Source organism: Ambystoma mexicanum, chromosome 7p (genome assembly GCF_040938575.1).
Source record: "Ambystoma mexicanum isolate Mex_15411 chromosome 7p, UKY_AmexF1_1, whole genome shotgun sequence".
Lineage (NCBI taxonomy): Eukaryota > Metazoa > Chordata > Amphibia > Caudata > Ambystomatidae > Ambystoma > Ambystoma mexicanum.
In genome coordinates this window covers 778835264-778859101 of record NC_090939.1, presented here as the reverse complement: position 1 = coordinate 778859101, position 23838 = coordinate 778835264, and the positions used below count along the sequence as shown (strand labels likewise).

Below are 23838 nucleotides of genomic sequence, written 5' to 3'. Positions count from 1 at the left end.
ATCACTCCAGAAGACGGGCTTGTTCTTTAAAAAGTACGCACAAACATGTTTTCCTTCCTTATGGTATGCGGCGCTTCATTCCCCCGTTCCTTTCGCAATGGAGATTGCGGCAGGGATTGAACAAACTACGAGTACCATGATGCTCCACTGCACTATCATGTGCCCTGCGCCTCCAATCACCATGCTCTGACGTTTTGCTTTCTCTTTCGGATAAATGCAGTCTTTTCATTCAGCTCGCTGCTTCTGATTGAAGTTGCTGACGCCTGTGAAGTTTCGTCTTCGTCCTTTCTTGAAAATCTGGAATTCTTGACCTTTGCCTGCCTAACGGACCGTCTTGTCTGCTGCTTTGTACTTTACTGCCAGGTTAGTGTACCAGGACCTATTTCTTGTTTTCACGGACTGTCTTGCCAAATCGATTTTGTACTTCTGCTGCCCGCACGTTAACAGGACCCTTTCAAGTCTTGCTCCTAGCCCCGAACAGCACATCTAACAGGATTACCGTCTGGGATTCATTGACATTTCTATCAAGTCTGATCTATTGGACATTGGGAATTGTGTTTACCTTTCTTCAACAAGTGCACAGGGGGACGCTGCGCAGAGTGTGCACCAACCCGGAACTAGTGTGCTCCTCGTGCCGTTCGGGTTAGAACCCTCACTAACATTCCCATTTATTATTTTATACTGCCGTTTGTTTCACCTTGGATTGATCCCAACACTACTAGTGGTAAGGAGTGTTTCTTTCCTATTCCAACCCATTGTCATAGTTCCTTGAATAGTCTTGACAGGGATATTGTCTTGAGGTAGAAATAATCCATCTCCGGTCTGTAATTATAGAACTCATCTCTTCTTCTTTATTTTTACAGCTGGTAAACCGTGGCGGTGTGTTCTCCCCGCTCTTTTGGGTGATCGGGCTCTTGTACTGTTTTAATCAGTAGTGGATCATATCATTTTAAAGATCTATTCCCTCACATAGAGGAGGCTCGGTTGGAGGCCCCATCCGAGCTCTTCAATCAAACCCTGCGAATACCGGTCCTGGTCACCTCCTTATCCTCATCCTGGTTGGTGAGTAACAGAATCAGAAGCCCTATTAATATGGAAGGAGAGGACCCCTTAGCCGCCATGGTACGTCTGGTGGCAGAACTCCGGGCTGAGATTTCAGTAGCTCATGATGCTCTGAGTCACAGGATTGATAATCTACAAAGATTCCCGCAGCCGCAGTCTTTGGGGATAAACGTCTCAAACGCTTCTGCATCGACTTCAGGGGTCTCTAATCCCTCAACATCGGGGTTTGCTGCGGCCCCAGTACTGGTGGCTTCCCAATTCCCGTTAGCTCCTCCTGAGAGATTTCTTGGAGACCCAAAAAATTATAGGACCTTTATTAATCAGTGCAAGCTGCACTTTCTTTGTCGCCCTACGGCCTTCCCTAATTCGACGACAAAAGCTGCCTTTACCCTTTCCAATTTTGGTGGAACCGCTGCAGCCTGGGCTAACCCTCTACTCGAGTCAAACAGCTACCTGCTATATGACTGCGATGCCCTCATCGCAGCTATGAACCGGGTTTTTGACACTCGTTACAAATCCCAGGCTACGGACCTTGAGTTCCTGAATTTACGCCAAGGGACATCCTCTCTGTTTACCTATCTTACTAGGTTTAATCAACTGGCAGCCGAAATGGACTGGCCAGAAGAGAAAAAATCGGCAGTCTTTTACAAAGGGCTATCAGAGGAATTAAAAGATGTATTAGCAACCGTACCTACAGTTCCCACGGCTTTTGGTGAACTCCTGGATTTGGTTTTGCAGATCGACGCCCGAAGAGCAGAAAGAAAAGGGGAACGCAAACCAGCAGGTTTGACCCCTCCACTGCTGGAAACCGCCAGTTCTTCCTTGTCCGCCCCTGAACCCATGCAAGTGGGGGCTATACGGGGACCCCTTACTCCAGCCCAAAGGGAACACCGCAGATCTAACAATCTTTGTATGTATTGCGGTTCGGCGGACCATCTACTTAAGGACTGTCCAAAGAAACCTGTTGGGAAGGCGGGAAACGCCAAAACCCGGCGCTAGTAAGAATCCCTACGCCGGGGGTACTTTCTTTGGACTCACACGGGGTCAACTCTGCCCCTGTTAGCTTACCTGTGGTCTTTACAGCGACTCCTGACGTCTCTTTTTCTTCTTTAGCCATTATTGACTCAGGCGCCACAGGGAACTACATGGACTATGACTATGCTAGTTCTCATAATGTGCCTATGGTGTCTAAGGTACGTCCAGAAACCGTTCATGCAGTGGACGGTACCTCCTTGGTACCTGGGTTGGTCACCCAAAACACTTCTCTGGTTCGAATGCAAACCAAAGAAGGGCATACTGAGAACATAACATTCGACTTGATCAAGGCCCCCCAGTTCCGGGTCATTTTAGGGGTTCCCTGGCTTCAACAACATAACCCTGCCATTGACTGGGCTAAGGGGGTCGTTCAGTTTCCATCCCCGCTCTGCAATGAACAATGCTTTCTAAGCACTAATGTGTCACCCGATTCTTCCTGTCGGGCATTAGTCGCCTCCACAGCCCTCATCAGGGCTGTTACCACTGCTCCCGATATAACTATTCCATTGGAATATCAGGCCTACCGTGATGTCTTTGACAAGGGTGGAGCCGACCACTTACCACATCGTCCATACGATTGTCCTATTGACTTAACACCTGGGGCCAAAATTCCAACTGGCAGAGTGTACTCCCTTACGTTACCAGAGGATAAGATATTAAAAGACTACATTGAGAAAGCCTTGAGCAACGGGTTCATCAGGCCGTCCAGGTCCCCTGCAGCCTCTCCGCTCTTCTCCGTTCCTAAGAAGGAGGGTGATCTTCGTCCTTGCATTGACTATAGGGCCTTAAATTCGGTCACAGTAAAAAACCAGTACCCTCTTCCGTTAATCTCTGTTCTTCTGGATCAATTAGGTACTTCTGTTATATTTACCAAACTGGATCTGCGGGGAGCGTACAATCTTGTACGTATACGCAAGGGGGACGAATGGAAGACGGCGTTCAAAACCCGGTACGGCTTGAGTATCTTCTCATGCCCTTTGGGCTATGCAATGCTCCGGCCACGTTTCAGGCCTTTATGAATGATATCTTCCGTGACTGTTTGGACCAGTTCGTAGTAGTCTACCTGGATGATATCCTTATATACTCTTCATCTAGGCAGGCACATAAGGAACATGTGCTTTTTGTTCTGCAGAGACTGCGAGAGAACCATTTATTCATTAAAGCCGAGAAATTTGTCTTCAATACCACTGAGGTCGAATTCCTTGGTTATGATCTCACTAATCAGGGTATCAGAATGAGCCGTTCGAAAGTTAAGGCAGTCTTAGAATGGCCTATTCCCACCTCAGTCAAAACACTTCAGTCGTTCTTGGGCTTCTCAAATTTCTATAGACGTTTCATACACTCCTTCTCCTCCATCTCAGCTCTGACAGCATTGACTAGTTCCAAGCAACCCTTCCGTTGGACTCCTGAGGCACAAGAGGCCTTTGATGCTCTAAAAGAGGCCTTCTCCTCTGCCCCGGTACTACAGCACCCTAATCCACTGTTACCATACTTGGTGGAAGCGGATGCTTCGGGATCCGCTGTTGGGGCCGTCTTATCTCAGCGTTGTCCTGATTCAGGTGAAATACACCCTATAGCTTATTTCTCTAGGAAACTCACTCCCTATGAGAAGAATTACCCCATTACGGAAAGGGAATTGTTGGCCATCAAGGAGGCTTTTTCAGAATGGAGACATCATTTGCTGGGTGCACAGCATCCTGTTACGGTTTTCTCAGATCATCGCAGTCTGTTGGCTTTCAAATCTATGAAATGTCTCACTGCTCGTCAGGCCCGCTGGCACCTCTTCTTTTCTCAGTTCAACTTCACTATCACCTATCGTCCGGCACGTCTCAATACATGTGCTGACGCCTTGTCTCGCCTGCCTCAAGATCCGCAGAGTACCATTCTTGACCGACCTTTGGTTTTACCCTGCAGGGTGGTCTGCGGATGCACCCCACATCCATCTTTGCGTTCCATAATTACGGAATGGGTTGCCACTCATGCAAAGGAATGCCTCGACCTCAATCTTGACATTGTTCAGGGGTTGCCTTACATCCAGGGTCGGCTATACTTACCTCCCGGAGAAGCACGTCTTCGTGCTTTTACCTGGTCGCACGACTCGATTTCGGCAGCTCATCCCGGTCAACAGAAGACTTTGGAGGCTATTCGCCGTTGGGCTTGGTGGCCCTCGATGTCTAAAGATGTCATTGACTACCTTGCCTCCTGTTCAGTCTGCTCCCAATGCAAAACTACTCGGTCCAAGCCCATGGGCCTCCTACAACCGCTCCCTGTGCCACATAAGCCGTGGTATATGGTATCCATGGACTTTGTGGTGGACTTACCTCCTGTGAACGGCTTTAATACCATCTGGGTTGTGGTCGATTATTTCACGAAACTGGCCTTATTTGTTCCCTGTATCGGTCTCCCGTCTGCCCCAGCATTGGCGTCCCTCTTTCTTAAGAACGTTTTTAGGTTCTTTGGCCTTCCCTCTATCATCGTTTCAGACCGTGGGTTCCAATTTACGTCACGCTTCTGGAGAGCCTTAACGGCGTCGCTTCAGGTCGAGGACCGTTTCTGTTCGGCCTTTCATCCACAAACGGATGGCCAGACAGAGGGTTAACACCACCATGGAACAGTATCTCAGGTGTCTCTGTCTTCAGTTCCAGTCGGATTGGTTGGTGATGCTCCCACCGGCTGAATTCGCATACAACAATTCCTTACACTCCTCTTCTGGCGTTTCTCCCTTCTTTGCTTTATACGGGCAACACCCTCGTTCCTTGCCTCTGGATCCGGCTCTTCCAATTGATAACCCGGCAGCTCTGGATTGCGTCCGGAACATGCAGACGGTGCATGACTCAGTTCATGGACACCTATTGAAGGCTCAGAGACGGGCTAAATTCTATGCCTATAAGCATCTGATCCCTGCAGCCGATTATACGGTAGGCATGAAGGTATGGCTCTCCACGCGCAATCTGAACATACCTGGCAAACGTGCGCTCCTTCCGAAATATGTGGGTCCCTATTCGGTGACGGCCGTGATCAACCCGGCAGTGGTGCGTCTTTCTTTGCCTTCTTCGTGGAAAGTGCATCCCGTGTTTCATGTGAGTCTGCTGAAACCATGTATTGCCTCCACCAGGCTGCCGGCTCGTCCTTCTCCAGTGCACGTGGATGGTGACCTGGAATATGAAGTGGCTGGCATACTGGATTATCGTCTGCGCAGGGGTCGTCCCTTCTACCTTGTTGATTGGAAGGGCTATGGTCCCGAGGACCGGTCTTGGGAGCCTTTGTGCAATATACATGCGCCTGCCCTTTTGCGCCGTTTCCATGCACGTAGGGGGTTGGTGCCGTTTTTGGGGGTGGATACTGTTACACCCCGCCGTGCACATCACTCCAGAAGACGGGCTTGTTCTTTAAAAAGTACGCACAAACATGTTTTCCTTCCTTATGTTATGCGGCGCTTCATTCCCCCGTTCCTTTCGCAATGGAGATTGCGGCAGGGATTGAACAAACTACGAGTACCATGATGCTCCACTGCACTATCATGTGCCCTGCGCCTCCAATCACCATGCTCTGACGTTTTGCTTTCTCTTTCGGATAAATGCAGTCTTTTCATTCAGCTCGCTGCTTCTGATTGAAGTTGCTGACGCCTTTGAAGTTTCGTCTTCGTCCTTTCTTGAAAATCTGGAATTCTTGACCTTTGCCTGCCTAACGGACCGTCTTGTCTGCTGCTTTGTACTTTACTGCCAGGTTAGTGTACCAGGACCTATTTCTTGTTTTCACGGACTGCCTTGCCAAATCTATTTTGTACTTCTGCTGCCCGTACGTTAACAGGACCCTTTCAAGTCTTGCTCCTAGCCCCGAACAGCACATCTAACAGGATTACCGTCTGGGATTCATTGACATTTCTATCAAGTCTGATCTATTGGACATTGGGAATTGTGTTTACCTTTCTTCAACAAGTGCACAGGGGGACGCTGCGCAGAGTGTGCACCAACCCGGAACTAGTGCGCTCCTCGTGCCGTTCGGGTTAGAACCCTCACTAACATTCCCATTTATTATTTTACACTGCCGTTTGTTTCACCTTGGATTGATCCCAACACTACTAGTGGTAAGGAGTGTTTCTTTCCTATTCCAACCCATTGTCATAGTTCCTTGAATAGTCTTGACAGGGATATTGTCTTGAGGTAGAAATAATCCATCTCCGGTCTGTAATTATAGAACTCATCTCTTCTTCTTTATTTTTACAGCTGGTAAACCGTGGCGGTGTGTTCTCCCCGCTCTTTTGGGTGATCGGGCTCTTGTACTGTTTTAATCAGTAGGGGGTCATATCATTTTAAAGATCTATTCCCTCACAGAGAGGAGGCTCGGTTGGAGGCCCCATCCGAGCTCTTCAATCAAACCCTGCGAATACCGGTCCTGGTCACCTCCTTATCCTCATCCTGGTTGGTGAGTAACAATTAAATGCTCAGTTGAAAGCCGCCACCTACATGTGAGATGTCACAAACACCTTTATTTATAAGACACTGACCAAAATAATGTGCAAATACAGGACTCCTTGTCCTGTTTGGGAATACACACAGCTGTGTAAATATCAAAATGTAATTAGAAAAATGGATATAGATATATATATATATATAAAATTACATCTACTACAATTTTTTTCATAACAATATTACTTACCTCCTGAAGATCCACATGTTAAGTGTAGAAACATGTGTTGAGTTTTCTTTCTTCACAACAGAGTTTCTGATCACAATAAAGAAATATAAACATGGCAATCTAAAATTCTTTGTCATCCTTAGTGCATGAACAACGAAGATCAATCTTTTTTGCAAGTCAATTACTGTTGGACAAACAAAGAGCATCTTTGTTACAAGCGACAAGGAAACCCCAAAATAATTGAATAATTAAAAGTCACCTAAAAAAGGAGTGAATGTTTGCAAATTTACTTGACTATATATATATCTCTATGTTAACGATATTGTCTCATCCTATATCGATTTAGAAAATATATCGATATATATCCAAAACTCAATTGATCGCCCAGCCCTACTTTGTACTGTAACTTACTCAGGTTAGAGCCACTGAAAAGCAGACTGCTGTACCCAAAAGCTTACAAAAGCCCAGTAGTCATCTCAACTTCATTAGGTTGGCTTGTCTTGTTCTTGTACGTTACTGTGTCCGTCCCCCCTTTTAGCTCTCTGTGATGTAGGTAAAACAGTTTAAACTTCACATGAGTAGTTCGCTTTGCATTTGCAAACCAGTTCCCTCACAGAGACCACAGACTCTTCCTTCATTAGCATTTTAAGATTGTCGCTGTTTATGGAGCTGTATGCGGGGTTCCTAATTTCAGTGTGAGCAGGACCTGAAAAGCATAAGACTTTCTCACTCGACATTAGCATATTTTCTGTGATGTTTATGGTTTCTGGGTGAAACTATCGAGTACCCAGTGATTGTTATAAAGTCTAGACATAAAGCTGGGGGTAGAGCAGGTGACTTGGAGGATCCTTTGCATGGCAACTCTTGTGCTTACAGAATGGAGCAGGTGGTGGTCAACGGCCCAGGGGCCACAGTTGCCAAAACGGCTCTCCCTTCATTAGGTTCCCCTTGTTGGCCCACCATAGAAGATCCTGGGAGACCGAGATTGGAATATGAACGGGATCCGACATCTTGCCTGAGAACTGCGACCACTGCATCTTGAGGACCCATTTGAGGGATCTCATGCTCAGCCTGGCCTCTGGGACCAGAAAAATGCAGGATGCTATGAGGCCGAGCAACCTTAGGAATTCGAAACCCGGGAGACTCTGGGCATGTTGAAACTTGTCCACCATCTGCACAATGTGATGAGCCATCAACTTGGGAGGCGAGCACTTCCACAAGGACGTGTCCAACACAGCCCCAATGTACTGGAGCTGTTGGGAAGGTGTCAGAAGCGACTTCCTGAAATTGAGGGTGAAGCCCCGCTTGTAGAGGGAGCGGCAGGTAAGACCGAGGTGATCCAATGCTTGCTCGGGAGAACGCGCACGGATCAGCCAGTCATCAGGTAGGGGTAAACGTGAATCGCCCCTCGCCGGAGATACACTGCCACCACCACCATGAGCTTCGTGAAGACCCTCGGGCAGAGGTCAATCCGAATGGCAGGACCCGAAACTGAAAGTGTGAGTCGCCAGCCGCAAACCTCAGGTATTTTCTGTGCTTGGGATGAATCGGCACATGAAAGTAAGCATCCTGTAGGTCCAGAGACACCAACCAATCCTGAAGTTGAAGGGCCTGTAGGACTTGAGAAAGAGTGACCATCTTGAACTTGTCCTTCCTGAGAAGTTTGTTCAACCAACGCAAGCCCAGGATGGGACTCAATCCCCAGTCTTTCTTTGGAATCAAAAAATATGGGGAATACCATTCCAGGTTCCTCTCTGCTACAGGCACCAGTTCTATAGCGCCTTTCTGTGGCAGGGTCAAGATTTCCTGCACAAGGAGCAGATCTGGAAGCTTCAAAGAGAGATTCCCCAGTGGATTGTCGTGAGGCCGCTGTAGGAAGAGAAGGCAGTAGCAGTGGTCTATGGTATCCAGAAAACAGGCATCTGAAGTAATGGCTCGCCATTCTTCGAGATGCTGAGACAGTCTTCCCCCAGCGAGCCCTCCAGATAACGTGCATATTGTGCCTTTTTACACATGTAATTATGGCCAATACGGATGATTTCATTTTCTACTGCGTACCATGTACACTTTATTTATTCATAAAAAACACGTTCCACCACTAGATGGCATTGTAGAGTTTCTTCTGTTATCAGCAGCATAGCAAGCGAGCAACACAAAGAATGTACCCTTTTAAAATGTGTTCATACCCATAACGTCTAATAGCTTGATATGCTAAAAAGTCAAGTTTGCTTTGATGTCCTTAGTTGAATGTTCTTAAACCATACATAACACGGTGGAGGTTTGTGACCAATCTCCAAACCTAAGTGAGTTTATGGCACAACTTATTTTTGTGTGCGTTTTAAAGCGCTGAAAATAAAGTGGGTAAATCAGGAAGTTTTGCCTTTTTCCTCTTATAGTTTTACATTCAGGATGTGGAAAATAAAGGTACAGTGATATTATTTTGGCACCATATGCTGCTATAAGGATTTACATGTTGTCATGATGCTTTACTATGCAATTTGTTTATTTTGGAAGTAAACTCTATAGGACAGAATTATTGTAGGTCTTGACACCCAAAACTTAAATTTGTGTTCCAAGTAAAATGCGGAAGAAGGTGGTTGTGCCCAAATTAAGAGTGCAGGTTAAAATCCCAACTTCGCTGTTTAGCGTAAGTGTGTGATGCTGGGCAAATAATGTAATCTCACCTGACTTCGATTGCAAAAATTGGAGTGCTTATAAATGATTACGTTTACACCCTTACAATAGGACTGTTTTAATAAGTGTAGGGACACGTTGGTGTATCCTGGTGCTCCTCTGCTAGTGGCACCAATACTGCTGCATACACCTGCATTATTGCTGCACTGGCCCTCCCCCATTCTTGTAACACTGAATTTGACAGGCAGACAGTCTCATCAGCCAGTCAGTGCACCAGAGATTCTAGTATAGCGTACTGTGGTAAAACCAACATTACATTTTCTCCCCTGTTGCTCCCAGCCACTGAAGGTGCTTGGGCCGTCCAGAGTACTGCCCCACACTCTGCAATGTCCTGTTATGCTATGATATTGAGTCTTTCATTGCACACCATCTGCCATTTTCACACTTTCTAGGACCTTCAGGTTCTGCAAGAAGTGGGTGTTTCAGACTCAAAGGAGAGAGAGGTTAACTGACTGTAACATTGAAGCTACACTAGAATAGTCTTATTACAATGAGTAATAAAGTTAGATGCCCCTACACAAGTAAGTTTGCCATTCCTCCACAGTCTCTGAAGTTAGTGCCCCTCCCAACATTTGAAGGGTTAGCCCCCGCCTAAATTTTAGCCTAGGTGCACCCCTGGATGTGCGCACTTGCACTTTGATAGGCAGAGAGGTGAGGCAAGCCATTCACCGAAACTGGCTGTGATAAAGTTTTATTGTGTTTGTTCAGAAAAATGTACTTGAAAAAACGCAGGAAATCTTTAAAGTTGTTACTTGCAAGAAAGTCTTCCATCACCTCTCTGCATATTGCGCTTTAAAATATACTATTCAATAGTTGGTCACCACACAAGACCATGGGGGGAGGTGGGTAGAACAGTGGGTGCAGAGCCTCCAAGTTTTCCCTGCATATTTTCTGAAGTGGACCCTCCCATCACAACTTAATTCTCGCCCCCCGAAATGTAGGTTTTGTTGTGCCCTTGCATGGGAGGGAGGAAAGGTAGGTCGGCTTACTCTCACAAACCACCAGTCACCCCCACCTCTCCCCTCAAAGTGCTGAAATGAAGGGGCAGGAGCCAAAACATCTGCAAGTATTCCTTTACTTGCTGCACCATGGCATGTTGCAAACCTATTCGCTAATGTAGAATTTATAAAGTTATGCTGGCTGTAGTAAGACGTGCGCTTGCTGTTGGGCTATACCACAAGGGATGGACCATTACCCCATGCAGGGATGAACAGTGCCATTAGTCTAAACTGAATATATTTGCCAATATCATATGCAGGGAGGCCATGTGCCACTGGCGCATGCATTAAAGAGATGCTCAGTTAGCATGTACAGAGAGGAGATGTGCTGCTGCATGTGTACGGAGGCTATGCCAATAACATGTGGAAAGGGAGTATGTGTTGTTACATAGCGCTTTTAGCCAAATTCCTTCAGCTTTTAAATACTGTGGTAACAGTTATCCCATTTCGAATGGTACTTCATTTATTACAGCAAAACCGAGCAGAATGCCAGGGGAGCACTGTTGGACATTGTGGTGGGGGCTGGTGAGGACATGTAAGAGTCAAGCTAAATAAGGAAAGGGAAGGGGGAAAATCAGGTACATTTGGCCCCAGTACATTTTGCCCATTTCCAGCACTGATAGTAACTTGTGTGAATGGTCATTCTTCATTATTGCATTTCTTGTAAGAAAGAAGCAACTCCTCTGCGCTCTTCCATCTGCGCCGCACCCATCAACGTTGCGTCACGTAATTGGAACTTGGTAAGTGCAGGCCGCCCTCCTGCCCGGTAGCTTTCCATCCTTTCTTTGGATGTAATGTTAGCATGTCCTTTGCCAACATTAGCCTGTGCCGAAGGAAGCCCTGCCGTTAAGACTGGCAGAAAGGAGATGTACTGTTATAGCATGGGCAGAGGAGATGCTACGCTAGCACTTCGCAGAGAAGAAATGTCCCCATAGTACGTACTTAGTAAAGATGTGTCATTTGCACGTGCCATGGAACAGAAGTGCAATTAGCATGAGAGTCGAGATGTGCCGTTAGCATTTGCAGAGACAGGATGTGGATTTTGCACATGCTAACTGCACATCCCTCCGTTGCACAGGATATGCAGTTAGTACATGCAGGGATGGGATGTGCAGTTAGCATGTGCAGCGAGAGTATGTCTCATTAGCAGGTGCATAAAGAAGGCGTGTCGTTAGCATGCACATCTCCGTGCACATGCACACATTTAGCACGCATGTACAGAAAGCTGTCCAACTAGTATGTGAGCGGAGAAGATGCACCATTAGCAGACGAGAAAAGATGTGCCAATAGCATGTGGAGAGAAGAGATTTTAGGTCACTATGGGTAGAGATATGTCCTGTCAACATGTGCAAATATCAGGCTTGCTAAACAGAACGTGTTTTATCAATATGTGAAAACAATGTCTGCCATTAGAATATGCATGGAGATGTGCTGTGTAAAGGTGCAATTTACACATGCAAATTACACAAATTTGCTCTTCAAATGTAACAGCACATCTCTCTGAATATGTTCAGCCACTAGAGAAACAATTCCACAGAGTGTGTGAAATTCTTGCCAAGACACAAGTGGATTTGGCCGATTTCAGCGCCATACTCCCCGCAGAAACATCTTTCGTGCTCAACCGTCGAAGAGTTTGTCGTCCCTATCCAGAGGGATGGTAGGGAACGCCGCCTGCCACGAGGTGGCCGTAGCCGCCTGAACCACCAAACTCTCGGTAGTGGGGTGAGAAGAAAGATAGCTGGGGTCGCTACCGGAAGGGTGGTATTTTTTTGTTAACAATTTGTTAACTGCTGGCAGAGATTTCAGGGTCTGCCAAGCAGCCCCCACCCTTTTCTGCAAGGTCAAATGAAATGGTAACAGCGGGTCAGAGGACGGACCTTGATCCAGAGAATCTGTCAAGTCATCCTGATTGAAAGCCTCAGCAGGAGTTGACAAAACAAGATATACCATGACTCTAGCCATCAGCCTCCTTTAGGACAACTCGGCATGAGCCCCAGGCTCAGGCCTGCCAAATTCCACCTCAGCAGAAGTGTCTAGGTCACTAGCATCATGAAGAGATTGCCTTTACTCTTCCAATTGATCCTCCTCCTCCTCCTCCTCCTCCTCCTCCTCTACCTCCTTCTCCTCCTCCTCCTCCTCCTCTGAGGTAAAAGTCCTGTCTCAGGACAGAAAGGGCCTGGAGTCCTTAACAGGCCTTACAGATTTGGAAGCAGCCTTCCTTGGAGGATCCACCGTAACAGGGACCTCAGACGGCAAATACCAGCCAAAAAGCCCGGAATGCGTCGGGGGGGGGGGGGCGATAGCTTCGGCGTCAGGAGCGCCAATGGCTTCAGCTTCGACAAGGGTGCCGACGGCTGGTATGAAGGCAAAGCTTCGACATCCGTATCCGATGGACACGGCACCGACGGAGTCGACGCCGAACTCGAGCCCTTAGGTTTCTGCGGTCTAGCTGGGGACGAGGGCCAAGACCTGGAAGCACGTCTCTTGCGACCATCCTGAGCCTGTCCAAACGGGACCTCGAAAGTTCCCACTGAGGATCGTGCCGAGGACCCGAGCCCAAAGGTGCCCGGGCCACGGTTCGAGACCATTTCTTGCTAGCTTTGTTAGAAGGCGTGGAAGGAACTGTGCCATGAGATTGGAAAATCACCAACATCTGCTCCCTGAAGGCAGCCCATTCCTCCAGAGTCAAGGACTTTGTTGGACAAGCCACTTTCCTTGCGGCTCCATCCTCCGAGGAGGATGGGGAAGGCGACCGGTGACGGCGGTTCCTAGAATGTCGAGATGAGGACAAAGAATGGTGGGAACCACTCCACGACCGAGACTCCCGGGATTCCTTCCGACGCAGAGAGTCACCCCTCGAGTCGTCGGTGGACATACCTTTGGATTTCGATGTACGGGACTTACTGGGTTTAGAACCCCTACCCACCTGAAGCTTTCCCTTACGCTCCTGCAAGGCCTTAGCAGTCAGCGACTGGCATTTGGAACAGTAGTCGGTGTCTTGACTTTTGCCCAAGCACCACAAACAAATGCAATGCGGGTCGGTAATCGATATCTTAGACTTGCATTCCCGGCAAGTCTTGAAGCCAGACTGCGGAGTCGGAGAGGTTGAAGAAGACATTCACATGGAATACACAAGGCGCGCCGAGTCTCAGAAGCAAACACGTTTGCGAAAGAAACAGAGCTGAGGCGAAGGGCGGTGTGCGTCCTATTTATTACATCCGGCGACGTTGCCCTCGATGGAGGCCTTTGAGGGACATTAACCCGACGGCATCAACGCAGGATACCCTCTGCCGAAAAAGTTTCCAAAGTACACAGCTGTGGACATTACATGTCAAAGATGTGGAATACATTGGAGGACACAATCCATTGGAAAGATATCTTGCCCTCTTTCTCAGTATACCAGAACTCAAAATAGCACACCCTATGAAAGCTCTCCATTCCAGTAGTTGGGATAGATTTGGGAGATTTGATGGTGGAGATGTGGCGGTCTGTATATTGCCACCTCAAATATAGCAAGAAAATAGCTTTAAGAACAAGGGGACACCAGTGTGACCAATCAAATTTTTTGCTAGCCAACAAATGTTTATCGTCTCCGAGTCCACCTATGAAGAAGAAGAGGGAGATAGTTAAAATCAGAAATGTTATGGTACCTCATTAGAACTTGCAGCCAGCCACCATAGCTGTACCTTCACTACAACCTTTGCTCTGCCACTAATAATGGATATCGTTGTACACCTTAAGCACAACAGCTACAACTTACACCCAGGACAAACAGTGTGTAGGAGGTGATGATACAGCCTCTCCAATTGGGGATGGTGTAAATCAGGACTTATAAAGAGGCCAGAAGCACTGAACCAGTCCCCAATCGAGATCCCTGCCACAGGGAGGCCTGTTGTGGTTGTTCCTGCATTAGTAGAACTTATTTTTGCAATTTAACATAGCAGGAAAAGGATTCCAAACACATTTAGGTAATCAATAAAATACTACACACCGGCGGGAGAGAAAGAGTGGTAGAGGGCAATCAACAGCACTGTTTGTTTTGACCATCAATTAAAGTATTCATACAACAAACTGGACCTTTCTTTGTGGTTTGCAAAGGGCTTGGATCAAGAGATGGGTGAATCTGGTTTAATCGGCTTAGTCCCCTAGATGTAATACAAAACTGCATGTATGTCGGTACCTTCAAAATCCTGCAGGATGTGGCCGTCCTTGAAAGGGAGAGTCTGTTTTTTCTGCTGGTCCAGCATACTATGCACAGTAATAAACTCTTCATCTAGTGCTACGACATATGGAAAACAGACTGCAGCACCAATCACATTTTCAGACCATCGAACAGGGGCTCGTTGGGATATCCCTGCTACAGTTGCAAACATTCCTGCAAGGGAAAAGCAAAGAAATATATTGGAGTACAATCAACCTGTCCTGCCTTCTGGACTTTATAGTATCGGAACACAGTAAAAACACGCATTTTGGGCCGAGTGATTTATGGGAAAGAAGAAAGATTAAAACACACTGCAACCCATCAGAAAAGCTACGAGCCCATGACGGTTTGACATGGTGTTATTTAGAAATGCACCAGTACAAGGCTACTAACTTTAAAAAAAATGTATGCTGCAAGGCTGGTCTTGTTTTTCCATTTTGAAAAGTTCTTAGTTGTGCCTCCCACAGATTAAGTTTCACTAGACCAAGCATTCATAATAATTTTAAGTGCAACACAGGTTAGGACATGTATACTAGAGAATAGATCTTATCTGATCACTGGTTTACTACCAGCATGACTACTTTACCAAAAACTGTAGCCTAGCCTAACATTTACTAGCAAAGAAAAAGTTACTTACCAACTGGTAACGTTCTTTCGATTGGATGTTCCTCCAATGTATTCCACATCTTTGACATGTAATGTCCACAGCTGTGTACTTCGGGAACTTTTTCAGCAGATGGTGTCCTGCGTCGATGTCCCTCGAAGGCCTCTGTCAAGGGCGAGGTCACTGGATGTTATAAATAGGACGCACAGCACCGTAGACTCAGTTTATGTTTTTTCCTCCAGAACGTGTGTCCCCAATCCCATGTCAGCTGAACTGCACATAGCCTTGCGGAAATGTAAGCTGCAATCGCATAGGGAATTCTCCAGAGGGGCAGGCTGGGAGGATGATGTGGAATACATTGGAGGAACATCCATTCGAAAGAACGTTACCAGTTGGTAAGTAACTTGTTCTTCGAATGGATTGTGTCCTCCAACGTATTCCACATCTTTGACAGACTCCCAAAGCAGTACCAGAAAATGGAGGAGGGAAAAGAATTTAGAGTACCCAATCAGATGGCGGAATAAAGAACCGCCTTACCAAAGGCCATATCTCGACCATGGATCGTATCCAGGGAATAATGTTCAACAAAGGTGTGGATAGAAGCCCAGGTGGCTACATCACAAATATTCCTAATAGGAACTCCACGTTGTAGGGCTGTGGAAGTAGCCATGCCCCTAGTGGAATGAGCTTGCAACCCTTCAGGAGGGTCCTTACCCGCCAATCGGTAACATTGAGTAATAGTGAGGATAATCCACCTAGACAAGGTCTGTTTGGCCCAATCGGCGTCCAGCATATCCCACAAAGAGTTGATGGTCCACTCTGACCCTGGACATCCTAGAAATATAAAAGGTCAAAGCTCTCCTAGGGACCAATCTATGGAGTCACTCCTCTTCCTTACCAGGTTGAGGAGGAGGATAGAAAGAAGGAAGAACCACTTTTTTGCTCAAATGAAATTCAGAAACTACCTTAGGTAGAAAGGAAGGCCGTACCCTCAGTACAACCCTGTCCTTTTCATCAAACTCCAGAGTCTATGTAGAGGTTTTCTGTGGCACAACACCAGAAACAGAATCGCCTTATGGAAATTACAGAACACATATGATAGAGGGGGAATAAAACTACCGAATTTTGAGATATACCATTTGGCTGGTCAACTACAATGCGTAGCTAGGTGGCTGTCGGAAGAAGCGAAAGCAGAATCTAGATTGTTAAGAGACAAATGTGACCGGTATTTTCTGAAAGAAATGATACAGCTACCCAAATCAGAGTTAAAAGAGCAATTGAGATTGCTGGAACCAGGCTGGAAGACATGGCACAAAGCATGCCGAGTTATGGGAATCCCGACCACATGTTCCCTGCAGGTGCCACTAGTGGCGCTATGCGGGGTGGACGAGCAACTAAGGAAGGGGATTCACAAACATTGGGAGTCGGTGGATGTAGCAACCTTGGGAGATATATGGCTAGAAGGGGAAGCAGTGGAATTCCAAAGGTTAGTTGATGAAACCGGGGTACACCTAGGGCAATATATCACCTACACCAGAATGGTTAAACGGGTGAAGGAGACATAGTCCGAAATAGTACTAGCAGAACAACCAGATATGGCTATAGAACAATATACGATATGTCGGAAGGAGGGCATGAGGTATCTCGGATCTATGAACTGGTAATGTCTAGAGGGGGTAAGGAATTGCCCCACCTGACACGGGACTGGGAGGAGGAAGCGGGAGCACCAATGCAGGATGGGCAATGGGAAAGAGCACAGATATACCACAAATAGGTGTTCAGGAATGCAAAGCTGCAACAGATACAGCTATATGTAACCCATGGGGCGTACATGACCCCCAGGAAGATTGCCAAATTTGGGAGCACAGAAATGCCCCAGGTGTGGGGAGGTGGACGCGGGGATGATTCATATGTTCCGGACATGCCCGGAGGTGGGAAAATTCTGGGAGGAAGTTAACCAACGTCTATCCAAGAAGGGAATTAAACTAGATGTGGGATCCGTGTGGGCATGCATGGTGGGTGGATTTGCTAGACCACGCAACCTGGAACACGTGTGCAAACTCAAAGACTTGGCCTACATTTTGGCTAAACGTGGAACAGGCATGAGCTGGAAAACATGCCACAGACCCAGAATAGAGGTATGGGGGCAGGATCTCCCAAAATGAGCCGAAGCTGAAGCTGAAACAGTAGTATGGTATGAAGCAACCAGCAGAGGTGAGGAAAATGAAGTGCGACCTCTGATAGCATGGAGACAACTGGTGGCCACATTGACGGGATCTACCCACACCAACCCAAGCAATCATGATATGTCCGATAGCAGCGAAGGGGAAAGGCCCCCCCCCCCCAAGATATGACACCTGAAAAACAGCAGAGAAAGCTTGAGTTGAGGGGAGGTTGGGGGGGTGCCAGTATTAAAGGCACGCAAACGTATGCTAAAATGCAAAAAACTGATACTGTCGGGTGTGTTGTGTATTTGGTGTTTGTTGTAAAAACCCCCGTCCTTGTCGAACACAGTAAAGGGTGGCTTAGATGAAAGTGCCTGCAATTCACTCACTCGGCAAGCGGAAGTAACCGCAACCAAGAACACGGTCTTGAAGGACAATAAACTCAAAGGACAAGAGTGCAAAGGTTCAAACGGAGTACGCATTAGAAATGTCATCAAATTAAAATCCCAAACCGGCACCTGGAAAGGGGACGGCGGGAACATATTAGTCAGTCCTTCAAGAAATCAAAAGGAATCTTAAAGTAAGAGCATTCTTCATTCTTCAGATGAGCGCTTAAATATAGACGGCGCCGCCAGGTAACCTTTAATGGTACCTACTTGAAGGCCCCTGTAGGCCAAGGAAATTAAGAAAGACAAAACCATAGGAATGGAACACTGAAAAATTATCAACATTTTGTCCTCTGCACCAGTAGCAAAACCTATAGCAACAGTATAGAGATTTTGTAGATGGCCTTCTGGCCAAAAGCAACACCTCCATCACATCATCCGGGAGGTCCCAAACCTTATATCTCAATCTTTCAGATACCAAGCGTGAAGGTTGAGAGTCCTGACCTCCGGATGGAGAACCTGACCCCATTCCCCCTCTCGCGAGAGCGGATCCTCTCGGTAAGGAAGACGTGGAGGGTAGATTGACATATCTAGAAGGTCTGGGTACCACGCTCTCCTGGCCCAATCCAGAGCAATGAGGATCATGTGGGATCCGAACCTCCTCAAGACTCGAGGAATGACAGGGCCTGGAGGAAACGCGTACAGCAGTGGCAATTACCAATCCACTACGAATTTGTCTCCCAAGGCTCCTCTGAGGGAATTCCCTCGAGCAGAATCTCTTGCATTTCTGGTTGGCATTGGTGGAGAAGAAATCCACTTGTGGGGTTTGTCAGGAATTGGAGGCTGTGGAAGCGCTGGAAGCTTTGATCACGCTCCAGTCCTCACCCAAGATGGCCGCCGGCCCTTTATAGGCAGGCTCCTCCCACAAGCCGACGCGTTGTATCTGTTTACCAGCGCTCGGTTCGTGTGGAGATTCTCTCGTGAAATTCATCCGTTCCGGCTTCCTACTTTCGCCTATTGTTTGATTCCTTACTGTACTCTTCAGCCCTTCATGTGTTTGCCTTGTACTCCCGTTGTTTTTTTGCTTTCTCCTTTGCCTGAATTCTACTGCACTGTACGCGGTATTCGGCTTGCTCTGTGCCGTGCTTACTTTTTTCTTTGCCTTCATAATGCTTATTTCTGTTGGTATTTCTTTTTGAGCACTATTGGTCTTTTCATTTCTTTTACTTTTAGGTACCGGGGGTATAATTGCAACCGGCGCCGTCACTCTGTTTTAGCGAGCGAAGCCTTTGCTCGCACTAAGACCTTAAGGAGCATTTCTTACTGGTGAGTGGGTTTCTTTCACGGTACTTCTTCCTTTCTTCCTAACTGTTCGCCTTCGCGGTGTGCTCTGAATGGGTTCTTTTATTCTTTACCTACTTACCTTTTCTAGTACTTTTTCTCTGTTATTCTGTTTAGTCTGAACTGTCTGGCTCTAGTATCTTTCTTAGATTCTCCTGTTCAAATATTCCACATCTCCTGGATACACTGAGCAGTTTGTATCATATTCATCAGCGGTGGAGTTTGTTCTCAAGTCTAACGGACTTCCTTGCCTGCTGCAAATGGAACTTTCATAACGGGAAGAGAGGAGTTCTAATTGCCGCCCAGCAGAACCCAATTGGGAACAGGGTTTTTTCTGCCTTAGTGCTTTTTCCCTGAATCTAGGACTGGCCCCCTGGGGATCCCCGCGGTCAGGGAATATCTCTGCCAAGGTGGCCTCCGGAGGGGACAGACCCTATCTGTACGATAAAAAGGCCCGAGCACCAAAGGACAAGACTGCCACAAGGAGGAGGGATCAGAAGAGATCAGAGGCTACTCTTACAGAACCCATTCTGGAAGAAACAGGTGAGGAGTTGGGGGAGGAAGCCTCGGTATCTGACAGCGTTCCCCAAAGGGCGAAGATATCCAGAAGGACTTCCTGAGCCAACTCCCACTCGTGAGAGATCGTGCTCTGCCTGCTCAGAGCATCCGCCGCTGCATTACCGTCTCCGGCCAAATGAACTGCCGAAAGCAAAATGCCCAGGGCCAGAGCTGCATTGCCTCTCTGCACAATGGGAGTGACCCCTACCCCCCCTTTTTTGTTGAGGTAATGCATGGCCACTGTGTTGTTTGTCAGGATCAGGATACTCTTCCCCCGCACAGACAGCAGAAAAGCCTTCAGGGCTAGCCTGATGTACCTCACCTCTAACAGGTTCATGTAGAGTCTGGACTCCGACAGAGAGCAACAACCGATGGCGATCAAGTCGTCTGCATGAGCGACCCATCCTGTGAGGGGAGCATCCGTCACTACAGTCACCTCCGGCCATGGTTGCCAAAATGGCTCCCCCTTCATCAGGTTCCCTTTGTTGGCACACCACAGAATCCTGGGAGACCGAGAGTGGAATCTGAAAGGGATCTGACATCTTGCCTGAGAACTGCGACCACTGCCTCTTGAGGACCCATTGCAGGGATCTCATCCGCAGTCTGGCCTCTGGCACCAGAAAAATGCAGGAAGCCATGAGGCCGAGCAACCTTAAGAATTCAAAATCCGGGAGATTCTGGACATGTTGAAACTTGTCGACCATCTGCACAATGTGATGAGCCCTTAACTTGGGAGGCGAGCACTTCCCCCAAGGACGTGTCCAACACAGCCCTGATGTACTGGAGCTGTTGGCAAGGTGTCAGATGCAACTTCTTGAAAATGAGGGAGAAGCCAGCCTGTGGAGGGAGCGGCAGGCGAGACCGAGGTGACCCAATGCTTGCTCAGGAGAACGCGCATGAATCAGCCAGTCGTCCAGGTAGGGGTAGACGTGAATCCCCCCCCCCCCTCGCCTGAGATACGCTGCCAACACCACCATTAGCTTGGTGAAGACCCTTGGGGCGGAGATCAATCCGAATGGCAGGACCCGAAACAAAGTGCGAGTCACCAGCCGCAAACCTCAGGGACTCTGTGCTTGGGATGTACATGAAAGTAAGCACATGAAAGTAAGCATCCTGTAGGTCCAGAGACAATCAATCCTTAAGTTGAAGGTCGTGGGGGACTTGAGAAAGAGTGACCATCTTGAACTTGTCCTTCCTGAGAGGTTTGTTCAACCAACGCAAGTCCAGGATGGGTCTCAATCCCCCGTCTTTATTTGGGCTCATAAAATAAGGGGAATACCATCCCTTGTTCCTCTCCGCTACAGGCACCAGTTCTATAGCACCTTTCTCTCGCAGGGTCAAGATTTCCTGCACAAGGAGTGGATCCGGAAGCTTCAAAGAGATTCCCCAGTAGATTGTCGTGAGGCTGATTTAGGAAAGGAAGGCAGTAGCCGTGGGCAATTGTATCCAGCAACCACGCATCCGAAGTAATGGCTCGCCACTCTTCGAGATGCTGAAACAGTCTGCCCCCAACCGGCGAACCCTGGGACATGGCCTCATGACTGTTTTGGAGCGGCTGCGGTAGTGCATGAAGGCAAAGAGGCAGCTGCCTGAGCGGCTTTGGCACCTCTATTTCCCCGACCACCACAGGTACTTTTACGCTGAACCCTTTGACTGACATCCCCTCTCGTTCTACCAAAGGAGGAGTAGTAACGAAAAGAACCTCCCCTCCACTGCTGTCCCCTAGGACGAAAAGGCAGAGGTTGACGCACAGCTGCACTCAAAGATTTAGCAGCAGTGTTTCAGTTCTACAACCTCTCAAGGCTCTTGTCAGCCTTGCTGCCAAAACAAATGCGCGCTATCAAAGGGCATGTTGAGAAGACGGCTTTGCACATCCAGAGCAAAATCATACTTCTGCAACCACGCAAATCTGCGTATAACGGTGCTCGCAGCCATGGACCGGCTTACACTGTTGGCCGTGTACAAACCCGACTGGAGGGATTCACACATGGCATCCTTGCCATCTTGCACGAGAGCAAGGAACTCATCCCTTTCTTCCCCTTCGGGAATATGCTCAGCCGCTAGAGAAACACAATTCCACAGAGTGTGTGAAAACCTTGCCAAGGCACAAGTGGAGTTGGCAGACTTTAATGCCTTACTTCCCCCCAAAGAAAACACCTTGCGTGCCTAACCGTCGAATCGTTTATCGTCCCTATCAGGAGGGATCTTAGGGTATGCCGCCTGCCTCGAGGTGGCCGTAGCCGCCTCAACCACCAAAATCTCGGGAGTGGGGTGAGATGAAAGGAAGCTGGGGTCGCTACCGGAAGGGCAGTATTTTTTGGTTAACGATTTGTTAACAGTCAGAAAAGATTCCGGTGACTGCCAAGCAGCCTGTTAAGCTCACCTGGTTCCCCCGGGGGCGTCGACCGGAACTGGGCCGCTGTTGTTTCCACCAGCGTGACGTGTAGCGCCGAGATGACTGACTGGACTGGCCCGCTCAGCCTAGTTTGTCTGGCTCGCAAGAATATTCTTCTGCAAAGGAGAAGAGGAATTAACCACCCGTGGAATTGAGTGTCAACCCACCTTCCCCACTCCCGTTGTCTTCCCACTGATCACTCTTGATGTCCCCTCCTTAGTCTCACCTGATGGTCTGGAAGGATGAGCTCTCCATCCTGCGTCGACCGCAGGGGCGCGTTGATGACCAGTTACTTCACTGGCGTAGAGGAATTGGTGAGTTCCAGTATTGACTCTAAGGTCCAATTGTTCATAAGAGTTCAAATGTCTGATCTTCACTCTGTCCGATTCCTTGCAGGTTGCCGATTAATCCACTCGAAGATTTCCAAATGGAAATTGGTAAGATTCAGGTAAGTCTATTGTGGTTTTCCCCTTAGGGGCCGGGGTACGGCGATGAAGCAGAGTTGACTGTGCCGACCCGAGATGAGGTGAGACCCCCGTGGTAAATCAGGTAAGTTTTGTGGGGGGTAACTGGTATTGTCTTTGCTTTCTCCCCTTAGGGGCCGGGGTACGGCGATGAAGCAGAGTTGACTGCGCCGACCCGAGATGAGGCGAGTACCTCCCGTGGTAAATCAGGTAAGTCCTTGGGGGTAGCTTGTATAGCCTTAGAGAGTCCCCTTGCTCACCTTGCTGTCTTTGTCTCCTTAGGTGTTGGAGGGCGGCCGCGAGATGGAGAGAGCGTGATGGAATGCTGAAGTACCGCCAAGCAGGTGAGTTCAGCACAGCGCCGTAGGAATGCAAAGCGATGCTTCAAAGACTTCTGTCTTTCAGCTCCGTGGCAAAATGGATCAGGATTCAGGTAAGGATTAAGGTTAAAACTCCTGTTCTAACCTTTATCCTTCTTTTCTTCTTGTTTCAGGAGTCCCAGGACTGAAGCGGGCGTGGCTGAAGACTGGAGCTGCTGAAAACACGGTGAGCGTTACGCTGCAGCAAGCAGAATAACGCGAAGCACGTGTGGCTGTCCGGGCGTGGTTTAAATAGCCTTGGAAGAAGATCCAGGTAAGTATTCTTCCACAGCCCCACCCAAGTAACAAAATAGTCCCTTCAGTAAGATAGTCCCTCCTAAGCCTCATTTGGCTTGAGTCTTCATGCAGCATGGTCTGCCTCAGGTAAGTTATCAATAATGAGCCTGGCGCCCATGGCGCCAGGACTGACTTTATCTTTATGAGCCTGGCGCCATAGGCTCCAGGACTGCACCCAAACAGCCCCTAACTGGGGCTTTTGGGCATGCTCCAAGTGGCATGATGCCTGCTTCCGGGGCTGCTGGGCCTGGTCTGGTCTTTCGGGGGCAGGCATCATGACACAGCCGCCACCTTTTTCTGTAATGTCAGATAAAAAGTTAACTCCGGGTCAGAGGACGGACCTTGATCTAAAATGTCCATTAGATCATCTTGCACAAAATCTTCAGGAGCATTGGACCAGCCCAGATACACCGTGACCCTAGCCATGAGCCTCCTGTAAAACGACTCGGCATGAGCCCCAGGCTCAGGCCTGGCAAATTCCACTTCCAGAGAAGTGACCAAACCACTGGCATCATGAAGAGTTTGCCTCAACTCATCCAATTGACTGTGTCCAGAAAAGGCAGGAGCCACATCAGGCTCAACAGGGTCCATATCAAAGTCGGAACTTTCCTCCCCCTCATATATGTAAAGGAGGAAAAAGC

At 48.0% G+C, this 23838-nt stretch overlaps 1 protein-coding gene across 3 annotated transcripts in view; it reads right to left on the bottom strand.

Annotated features, from left to right (window-relative positions):
- The window catches only part of TGFBRAP1 (transforming growth factor beta receptor associated protein 1), a 1165459-nt gene that overhangs the window by 915971 nt on the left and 225650 nt on the right, over positions 1-23838 (bottom strand). For all 3 annotated transcript variants that reach the window (XM_069636918.1, XM_069636917.1, XM_069636919.1), the window contains one exon: positions 14608-14802. In XM_069636918.1, the coding sequence (XP_069493019.1) occupies positions 14608-14802 (195 nt within the window). The remainder of the gene's footprint in view (positions 1-14607; positions 14803-23838) is intronic.